At 31.8% G+C, this 10,470-nt stretch overlaps 1 protein-coding gene across 3 annotated transcripts; it reads left to right on the top strand.

Moving 5' to 3' along the window:
- The first annotated feature begins 1,519 nt into the window (after positions 1–1,519).
- On the top strand, positions 1,520–8,208 carry LOC100782819 (replication protein A 32 kDa subunit B). Of its 3 annotated transcripts, none has more exons than XM_006593478.4 (11): positions 1,520–1,711; positions 2,150–2,266; positions 2,431–2,541; positions 2,620–2,717; positions 2,832–2,873; positions 3,530–3,607; positions 3,793–3,871; positions 3,989–4,072; positions 4,153–4,235; positions 7,789–7,857; positions 7,931–8,208. In XM_006593478.4, exons 2-11 carry the CDS (start codon positions 2,159–2,161, stop codon positions 8,010–8,012), a joined length of 834 nt encoding a protein of 277 aa, XP_006593541.1. In that variant the 5' UTR covers positions 1,520–1,711; positions 2,150–2,158; the 3' UTR covers positions 8,013–8,208. The 3 variants fall into 3 exon arrangements, with proteins under 3 accessions (XP_006593541.1, XP_003541521.1, XP_006593542.1); XM_003541473.5 differs by having other exon boundaries at positions 2,155–2,266; XM_006593479.2 differs by lacking the exon at positions 1,520–1,711 and adding an exon at positions 1,726–1,949.
- The last annotated feature ends 2,262 nt before the right edge of the window (positions 8,209–10,470 follow it).

Genomic DNA, 10,470 nt, shown 5'->3' on the forward strand with positions numbered 1-10,470 from the left:
GAAATGTAGTTACTAGCTTAACTTATTTTGATTGATTAAGAACAAATGTTTGCAAAATATCTAGGCAGTGCTCCCCCTTATAGTTATTCCTGAAATCGAATTTATACCATTGTTGAATTAATTATCGATAAAAGATTACATATAATCATAGATGTTGTTATAATTGGAATGGAGAATTTTTTTCAATAAAAAATTAACATTGATTGGTTGTGTATCAATTTTATATTCCCATCTCATTAAGAAAACAAACCATTTTCGATTCAAATATTCAAAAATAATTCATAAATTAATAGTTAACAGTTGCGAATTGTTTTGATAAAAAGTAGGATAATAATTATGTATTATAAAATAATAATAAAGATTTAGTAATTTTACTCATATAATTTTGTTTTGAATCAAAATTTTCCTTTTTTTGAAAAAATTAGAATAAAATTAAATAAACTTATATGGTTTAAAATCAATTTTCGAACATTTAATTTTTTTTAATAATATTATTTGAAAATAAAAAAATAAAAATATTTTTATTTATAATTTTTTGTTTTTATCATTTTTTTCTTTAGTGAACAAATATTTTAAGTAAAAATAAAAATAAATAATGTATTAATTCATTAAAATAAATAGTTTAACGTTAAAAAATATTAATATAATTCCTAGTTTAATAATAATTAAGAAAATAAGTATCTAATCGGATGTTTGTAAGAATGTTAAAATAAGTAAAATTATTTTTAAACTAAATAAAATGATAAAAAGGAATTTTAAATAATTTTGTGAAAATAAAATTGAAAAAAAGAGTTTCAAATAATTTGTTTTGAGAATCAATTTACAAGTTGTAAAATCATCACTCTTTTTACGCATTCTAATGCTAAATTGTGACATGTTTACTATCCAAAATGTTTATTAATCAAGCAATGCACTAACTTGTGTTAGTAGGGTGTATTTGATTTGATAAAAAACAAGAGATTGAATAACATAAAAATATTTGATGAATGTTTGATTTAAAAAATGACTAAAGGATAATAAAAAATAATAGACCGAACAAATACAAAAAAATTTATAATTCATTAAACTTTTACAACTTTTTATCCAATATCTTACAAAAGAAAAAATATAATATTAGTCATATTTTCTTATTTTTCATTATCTTACACTTTTTTCTTTTCCTTTTATTTTTCATTATTCTTTCTTGTTTCTGTTGGTTTGTTTCACTTCATTTTGTTGATGGGTACCTTGGTCGCAAGTGAGAGCACTATGAATTATAGTTTTTTTTTTCTTAATCATTATTTTTTATTTATTTTCATTATTAATTTATTTAAATGTTTTCATCGTCATTTTTTTCTTTCTTATTATGTTTTTTTTCTTTTGAGACATTGACCCTACCCCGCCATGCCCCGCGCTCGACAGGGTTTTTCAACCCATTCTTTTACTTGCGGATTGGACTGCATCACTTTGATTCGGTCCCAACCATAATAAAAAAAAATAAAAGAATAATTGGAATGAGTTGTGATGTATTAAAAAGTCTTTTTTTAAAATACATATACAAATCAAATAAGATCCAAAACAAAAATTCTTGTAAAATTCTTGTAATGTGACTCACTATTTTTTTAGCACATGAAACGCACCTTTCAGCACGGTTCATTTGAAAATTCTGCTGGCGCTCTCGCGCTCACGTTTGTTTGTTTCTCGTTTTCGCAATCTCGATCTTTTCTCTCTGGTTTGTCTATACTCCTTCCTAGGGTTTGGTTCTTAGGGTTTGATTCTTTTGTGTTTGTGTTATATCCTTTTCTGTTTATGCACTGAATTGTTAGTTCTGTGTTGGACTGCTTGGTGTATTGATTTGTTGGGTGATTGTGTGATTGAGTATTTGCCCTTCAAAGTGATTTGCTCCGGAGATCAGAGGATTAGAAGAAAATTAGGAAAAAAGTGTATCTTGTATTTGGGCACATATATAGGTATCATTGAGTATATTTGATTCCTGAATACGCAAATCTCACAATTAACTTGGCTGCAAAACTAAAATTTAATGACGTACTCTTAAAAGATTGGGAAATTACAATAAGAAAGGGTTTTGTTTGTATATCTATGTTTCAATTACAGTAAGCGCACCAAATTGTGAAATTAAAAATTTGTGTATGCATTTTGATTCTGCAAGTGAAGAAACATGTATTCGAGTGCAAGCCAGTTTGACGGCAATGCAGCCTTCTCCGGTGGTGGATTCATGCCTTCTCAGACCACCCAGGGCCCTGACTCTTCATTCGTTCCCTCCAAGGTCCCTTCTCCCTCTTTTTCCTTTTCATAATAATCACAACAACATTCAACACTAATTAACCCCCATTGTTTTGCTCGTCTTTCAATTGCAAGTGTTTTGAGAAAATAAGATGGAACCAGTGTGTGTGGTTTTAAGTTCTATTTAATTTTTTTTTTGTTTTGTAGAATCGTGACGCTCAGTCCTTGCTTCCTCTGACGGTGAAGCAGATATACGATGCGTCTCAGTCAAGTGATGATAAAATCAATTTGATCATTGACGGTGTGGACGTTACCAATGTGTGTTCTCCTTGCATCTTGGTTTTTAAATTTGGGTAGGGTTTTGTGGGTTCTCTTGTCCTAACAATTTGAGTCCAGGTCACTCTTGTAGGAAGGGTGTCCAACAAAGCTGGACGAATTACTGATGTTACTTTTGTGCTTGATGATGGTACGGGAAGGATTGAGTGTAATAAATGGTAATTGTTGTTAAATTTCTCTTATCTTTTCTGCATTATTATTTTGTTTTAATTTTTTGTTTTATACCATGTGCTGTTGGCAGTTATGTCTGATGACTTCTTGTTTACGTGCAGGCTTCATGAAGCTGTTGATACAAATGAAGCAGAGGCTATCTTGTATGCTATATTGCATTTCCTGCATAGATTTCCATTTTTTATTTAGGCTAGTTTGAATAATTTTCTCAATAAATACTCATAGGAAAAGAAATTAAGAAGGTAAAATGAACTAAGCTTCTTGCTTAAGTTAAAATTAGCTCATGCATAAGTTAATGTATTGAAGTTCTTTTATTTAACTTTTCCAAAAACAAATTTTAATGCACACACAAGTTAATTTTAACTTATAAAAGAAGCTAAATTCATTTTACTTTCTTATTTTATTCTCTTATAGGTGTTTATTGAAAAGTTTATTCAGACAGAACCTTAATACTATATTTACTTGACTAATAAAGGTTTTAATCCCTTTCCCTGTTTTTTCAACCGATTCTTCTTCTAAATACTATATGTTTTTATTTGATTAATTCAGAAAGGAAATGAATTGTTTTGAAATGCATGTTACTGTTGAAATAATTTTTTTCTCATAAAATAAAAAGATACATACATATATATGATCATTTTATTTATTTTTCTGCAGGAAAATAAGCAGATACACACCCAACTTATCATTTTGCTCATGTTTTGTAGTGTTGTTGTTTGTTGCCACATCTGTATTTTCTTCTTTTTTTCAGACAATTTATTTCATATACTATGTACTAATATTCTAGTTTCATTATTAGGGAAGGAATGTATGCGAGGCTCCATGGACAATTGAAACATTTTCAGGGTAAAAGGACCTTAAATGTTTTCTCATTTAGGTATGATATAAATACCTTTTCCTTTTGTTTTTATTATTATTTTAGCTGTTCAATGTTTTAAATTGTCACAACTATTACCAAGGCCAGTTATCTTCTTGTCCCAGTGATTAGTGAATGGTGGGGCAAACCTATTTTTTTTTTCATACAGTTCAATATTTTACCTCACCCTGTTGTTTCATTTTCAGGCCTGTGACTGACTTTAATGAGATTGCTAGTCATTTCACCGACTGCATATATGTGCATCTCTACAATTCCAAATTAAGGGTATTAAAAACTGTAAACTGTGTTTGAATTATTTGATGTGATATGATGCACATATATGGTTATAAATTTTAATAAGTCTGTACCATACTCTAATGCTTCATGTGGTAACATCTTCAGACTAGTGTCCCTAATCAGCAGCATTCCTCACCAATTCCTCCCACAATAGGTTATCAAGCTCAAGTTGTTCCGCCAACAAATCAGGTAAGAAAGTGAACCATGCTTTTCTGTTTTGTTTCGTTTTTATTTAATGTTCTCATTGGTTTGCTACTTGTTATTTGCAGTTCTCTGATCAGCATGTCAATGGTCAGAAGGGTGTTACTGTTGAAGCCATGGTCTTAGATTTTTTGCATCATCCCGCAAACAGGTATTTTTTTAAGTTATTTTATTTAATGTTGCCTATTTGGCTCTTGTTGAACATGTAACTAACTGCATTCTTGGTGCCTTTGTTTTTTTTTTTTTTTGAATATTGGTTTATCCATGTTATTTTATTATATGGATGCCTGTCCACAAATACCTTTCTTGAATATTGCAAAACTTTTGCATTGTTTGCTGTAGAAGTGGAATAAAGAATTTTCTAGTAGTTCAATTATATGGAGTATGGTTGTACACAGATTTTTTAAAAGCTAAAATACTCTTGATTCTTTTAGTTTTTAATTTGTTCAGCTTGGGTCTCTATGTGTGACCGTGTGTTTGGTAAACAGTTGATATCAACTGAAACAGGCATTCTCTAGATGACACACAAGAGTTCCTTCTTCATTTTGTGCCTGAGAATGTGTGGATGTTTTTTGGATTTCAAATGGAAATCCAAACACTAAAATGTTCAATGTGGTCCTCTAATTGTCAAAATATATGCAATGTGGTCCTTTCCATCTGTTTTCACTATCAACCTTAGCTTGGCTGTGATGCGTCCATTTTTTCACTAGATCAGGTTAATGTCGTCAATGAGAACAAATGAAAAGGACCATGCTGCATATATTTTGGTAATTAGGGGACTATATTGAACATTTTAATAATGGAAGTACCAAGTTGATCAAATTAAAATAATAGAAGGATCAAAATAATAATTTAGCCTATTTTTTTATTACTAATCTAGGCCCTGTTCGGGGTGGTTTTGAGTTTTCCGTTTTTGGTTTTGAAATGTAATTTCAAAAACAAGACGTGTTCGGATAAAATGGAGCTGAGTTGGTTTTGTGATTATTGTTTTTAGTTTTACCCTAACCCCTCACACTTCTCCCATCACTGTCATCTCTATCTTGTACCCTCACTCTCCTACCATCTTCTCACCTGCTTGTGGGTGGAACCTGTGCCTGTGGCTTCACCATCTCTGTTCTGCTTGTGGCTGAAATTATTTGGTGTTTCTGGTATGCTTTTTTTTTTTTTTTATGAATTGTATTTTCAGTGCTTGTCCTATTTTCGTTTGGCTTTACCATCTCTATTCTCTGTTTACCTTGTTTTCCTATTTCCCTTTTCATTTTTATTTTCATGCTTTCAATCAGAGCTTTAAATCTTGGTCGGTGGTTGTGATTTTAACTCCCGTTTAATTTCGTGACAAATAAAACGACACCTTTTTCTTTTCAATTTTGACGCTACCATGGTAATTCTCGAATGCATTCCAGGTGGCCCCTTTTCCTTAATAAAACAGCACTTATATTACTATAAACTAAAATAATTAATTCTCAATTAGCCCACCGTGTTCCCTTTTGGCCAAAGGTGTGTCTGTAAAATTTTGAGAAAGCCAATTAGGATAATACAGGGAAATTTTCAGTTTTTTCTTTTTCTCGGAATGGGGGTTGCTTTGAGGGTCTGGGTATGAGCTAATGCACAGGGGAATATCCTATCTATTTTATTATATGTCTTTGTGGTGTGTGATTTAATGTAGGAAAATTGGAATTTACCTATGCAATTTGGTGCCTATTTTTCTATGGGTTACAGAGGTTGCAATATACACGTTGCAAGATATGTCTTCATAGTTTATGTTAAAAGATATGTTTCTAGTTTAGAAGTAAGGTGCAACATAGTTAGCATTTGTTGGTCTTTGGGATACTGGCTGTTTCGGGTTTGATAGGAAAAAGTATGTTAAAATTCAGTTCAGTTTGATGTTTTTTCTTCTTGGGGTGACATTTGTGACAGCCCCTAGCACTTTTTGGCTTAGAGTAGTGCTATGCCAATTGAGATGGTCCGCATATTGTTTAGCTTTTGTGCTGAAAAATTGCTTGAAAGTCCTTGCATACGTCCTCAAGTTGTCTTTGAGTTCAAAGTTGAATGTATGCTTGTTAATCTTTGTGTACAATGCATGATACGAACAAATATTATGTACTCCTATGTGCTCTACATGCTATCCACTTGAGTTTTTTGTTGGTTGAAAGCCACATGCATGATAGGAACAAATAAAAATAGTGTTTGCCTTTTGAAATCATTAATTCTAATTCTGTCTTTTTTCAATCCTTTAACCTTATTTTTAATCCTTATGAAATCACATGAAGCAATCTTTTTTTGATATTTCTTTTTATTGTGTATATGCTTATATATTGAAGTATCTACTAAATTTCTGATATTTTTTCCTTAAATCCTTAACATTATTTCTAATTCTTTTTTTTATCAGGTTTAATTAATTTTTATTTTTAATTATTTTTGTGTCTATTTTTTTATATTGCATGATTTCATAATGGAGCAAGATAAGATAGAATATTTGACTTATTTTATCTATTTTTAATTTGCAACCGTTTTGAAAAAACTAAACCAAAATAAATTGAAATTGAAAACTCAACAAAATCTGGTTTTGATTTTTAAAAATTTCAAAACTAAAAACGAAAAACCACCCCGAACGGGGCCCTACTGATTGAAAATGCATGTTAAAGAACGGTCTGTTTCTACTTTCTAGTGATTATACACGGCACAAGTTGGTAAACTGCCATCTTGAGCCTATGTGAATGAGCAGGTTTCGTGGCATGTTTTTTGTTGGTTTCAATGAGTTTCAACTGGGGCCGGATGATGTATCCTTATATATGCTTTCTCATGTTATGACAAAAAATAAAAATCCAATAATGTCGGATGTTCTATGTTAATTTCCTCTGTTTTTGAAATTAGATAGAGGGTTATTTGTGATTGTAATGTCCCTACCTAATTCAAAGTCGAAAGCTTTTGTTTTCCAATTCCAGCTGTTTTTTCCCTCCCTTTTATCAAAAAGTTGGATGTTTGGGGATCCCTGCCTAAATTTAGAAAAAGCTTTTTTTTTTCCTTCTAAAAATAAGTTATCTTTATGAAGCTGGAAATTTGTTGCTTACGATTATTTCCTAACAGTTTTTTTTTTTCCTTTCAGCTGTTTTTATATTCTTTTACTATGTAAAAAGACTTATTTTTTCTTGTGTCCAACAAAATTAATTATCTTCAAACCACTTTTCAGCAAACTTACTAATCAAAAATTGATTCTTGACAATGTTCGATTATAACAATAATTGATTATACATACAATCAATTATTGAAATAATCTAATTTTCTCAGTTTATACTTTACGGTAGTAGATGTTGGGCTTAAAAGGGTCAACGAGAGAAAAAGGTGGAAGTAGCAAAATGAAAATGTTAATAGAGATTGTTGACCGCGTTAAAAAGGACATACAAAATGATTGTGTATGACAGAATGAGGAGATATTGTTGTGGCATCAGATAAGATATCATAGAAAATCGATAAGGTGGCTTAGATTAAATACAAAAAATGTCATTGAAAGCACTAGTGATGAAGAGTAAATTGCATGAATTCTAGTCTTATAAAAAGAAAGGAAGAACGAAGACCACAGATTATCATTGGAGAGGGAGTTGTAAAAAACCATTACACGAGTTTAATTATAATAAAGTTTGTACTTATTTGTTTTTTTAGATGCATGTGTTTCATAACTTAACATTATGAAATTGATGTTTCAGCTCAAGGAATGAGGGGGTCCATCGTGATCATATTGCACAACATCTTGGAATTTCTTTGGATAAGCTCATGTCTCTCTCTTCTCTCTCTTTATAACATACTATCCAAATTTTGTTGACTCTGATTGAATTCCAACTCTTGCAGGCTGGCTGTTAAAAATCTTATTGATGAAGGTGCCATTTATGAAACCATAGGTGATCACTATAAGTCAATCATCAATGGTTGATACCTTGTTGGATAAGGACAACGATTTTGTTAGAGTATGCTAACTCTGCGTATGCATTCTAGTGCTGTTACACAAGCAAAACAACAGTTCTACTAGATTTTGATCGACTTGTTTTTCTACTATATGTTAATATTATGAACCGGTAATATGTAACAAAATATATATAACATCATATGGAATGTATCTGTTGTGCGAAGCGTTTTTGTCTTATTGATGAACCAGTTTCAATGGGTTGTCGATACTATAGTCAGTAGTGGTACGTATCTGTAATTTGTAATGAGCAAGGATGCTTTACATAATGTTTGGTGGAGGGAAATAGACAAAAAGGAATGAGAGGAATTTTCTTAAACTACTATTGTTTGTTTTAAATTTTAGCTGGAGTAAAATGTAGGAGAGAAAAATCTCTATCTCTTAGTTAAATTTTGTTCCTTTCCACTCCTCCATTAAAATCTCTTTTTTTCCTTTCCTCTTTTAAACCAAATAGTTCATTAGAGTTTAGGGTGAGTAGTTAATGGGCTTCATTGCAAAATGATACTTAAGAATGTTTTGTTAAGATCCGTATATGGGCCGAGTATTGGGCCCTTCTTGACACAACTATGGTTTTCAGTATAGGATGTGTTTAGCCTTTTAGCTAAGCCTTGAAACATTCACATTGGTATGAAAACATAGATAGTTATTACTTAAGGTCATACCCGGGAGACGTAACTATTTCAACTCATTTCATAAAAATATACTTTTGAAGTGTATAAAAGAAGAGTAAACACAAAAGGCACAGGACACTTGTCCTGGGGGAGTGGTATCTGTGATGTTCAAAGACATTATCGAGGAGAAAAGTAATAAAGTAGAATATTAAGCTGAGAATCCGAAGAAAGTTAGAAACTGCAGAAGTTGTGAATGTAAATCATTATTATAGAAGGATATATAAATTAGAAAGTGGAAGTGGCAGATGAAAATGGCACTAGCATCACGTGTGTTTCACTCCAGCACAAATTCCACCGTCCTCTTCATATTGTGCCTGAAATGGCACGTGGAGACAGAGCTCTTGTTGTCAAGTCACGTGCTGTGATGGTGGATCATTTTTTTCATAGACGGTAGATCTCTCAAGAAGCCACGTGCAATATCATCTTGTATGTTTGAGCCTCATGTGGATGCACCGTTTTCACTACTCTACCTCCTTAATTATTGCTTTTAGTTTTTTTAGTATTGTCTAAATACGGATAATACTCATGCTGAATCCGAGTATATGTGTAAAATTAGAAAAAACGCCAAAAGAAAATGTTTTGTTGGTTAAAAAAAATGGGGGAGCTAACTAACAACCCTCTTGAAATATAATCACATTCAACCACACGTATTATGAATCCTTAGTTGGACCCACATTTATGTCTCAAATCATGTAGGATCAGTCAGAGGACCTTTCTTCAAATCGAGAATGTAAGAAGAATAATTTAAGGAACACAACTAAAATCAAATAGAATTTGGAGACTAGAATACAAAGAAGAGGAAGAGAAGATGATGATGAAGTAATAATAATAGTAATAAAATACAAATTAAGATATAGCAGCGAACGTGAGGAATGATTCGTTTCTCTGACCCCAAACTACACTCTGCAATGGCTTTCTACAACAAAGTTTGACTGTTTTGGCAAAGTATTCGGCCTTGAATTAAAGAAATTGGCTTTTAGTAGCCAGCTGCCCCCATTTCTTACTTTATGTTACAAAATCTGTATGTTAGTGGGTGTTTTATTTTAAGTCCACAATTATTAGTTTAAGTTTTAAACTCGTCCTTTTTTTTTTCTTTTTACTACAGATTTGAAAGGAATAATAATCAAGCCTCAAATGCGAACACACTCCCACTCCCGCCGAACTCTCTGCCAATCTAAAACACCCTTTACTCTTTCTTTATCCTTACACGAGTAACTTCAGCACTATGTAACCTTTTTGTGTTTGTTTTTTTAGTCTTTTTTTTTTTTTTTCCTTTCTTCATTCTGATTGCTTAATGTAAAAGCATTTTTAACTCTTATATCCGTGTTTTGAGGACTTGCCAGTCTGCTGCCCACATTTTTAGCAAATACAATTGTATTTCACCACCTAATCTCTACTCCAATGTTTCTCACCATCTCTTTTGTCTTTTTGCTCACATGTGCAATGTGAATGTGAGCTTTGCTTGGCTTGCAATCTGGATTGGTGATTGGTGCTGTAGTTGAGTCACTATTATAAGACATTTTTTTGTTATCAAAATTGAGACAAGTGTCCCCATGCTCCGGGGTCAAAGTGTCCTTTCGGGAGCGAGTCACCGTATTTCTTGCCTACTCCTGCTTCACTTATTTTATAATTGCGATCAATCCATATCATCTTATACACTAATGTGACAAATATCAACAACACTATCTTAACTTCAATTTTCATTACTCCCTCCACCCCTTGGCTTGTCCAAGTGACATTTATGATGGAGAAATAGA

This window comes from Glycine max, chromosome 13 (genome assembly GCF_000004515.6).
Source record: "Glycine max cultivar Williams 82 chromosome 13, Glycine_max_v4.0, whole genome shotgun sequence".
Classification (NCBI taxonomy): Eukaryota; Viridiplantae; Streptophyta; class Magnoliopsida; order Fabales; family Fabaceae; genus Glycine; species Glycine max.

Excerpts from the sequence above, each read along its gene's own strand:
- LOC100782819 (XM_006593478.4), top strand. The coding sequence starts at position 2,159 with ATGTATTCGAGTGCAAGCCAGTTTGACGGCAATGCAGCCTTCTCCGGT. Across the intron at positions 2,267-2,430 it reads CTTCATTCGTTCCCTCCAAG|AATCGTGACGCTCAGTCCTT; the intron begins GTCCCTTCTCCC and ends TTTGTTTTGTAG. Across the intron at positions 7,858-7,930 it reads ATTTCTTTGGATAAGCTCAT|GCTGGCTGTTAAAAATCTTA; the intron begins GTCTCTCTCTTC and ends CAACTCTTGCAG.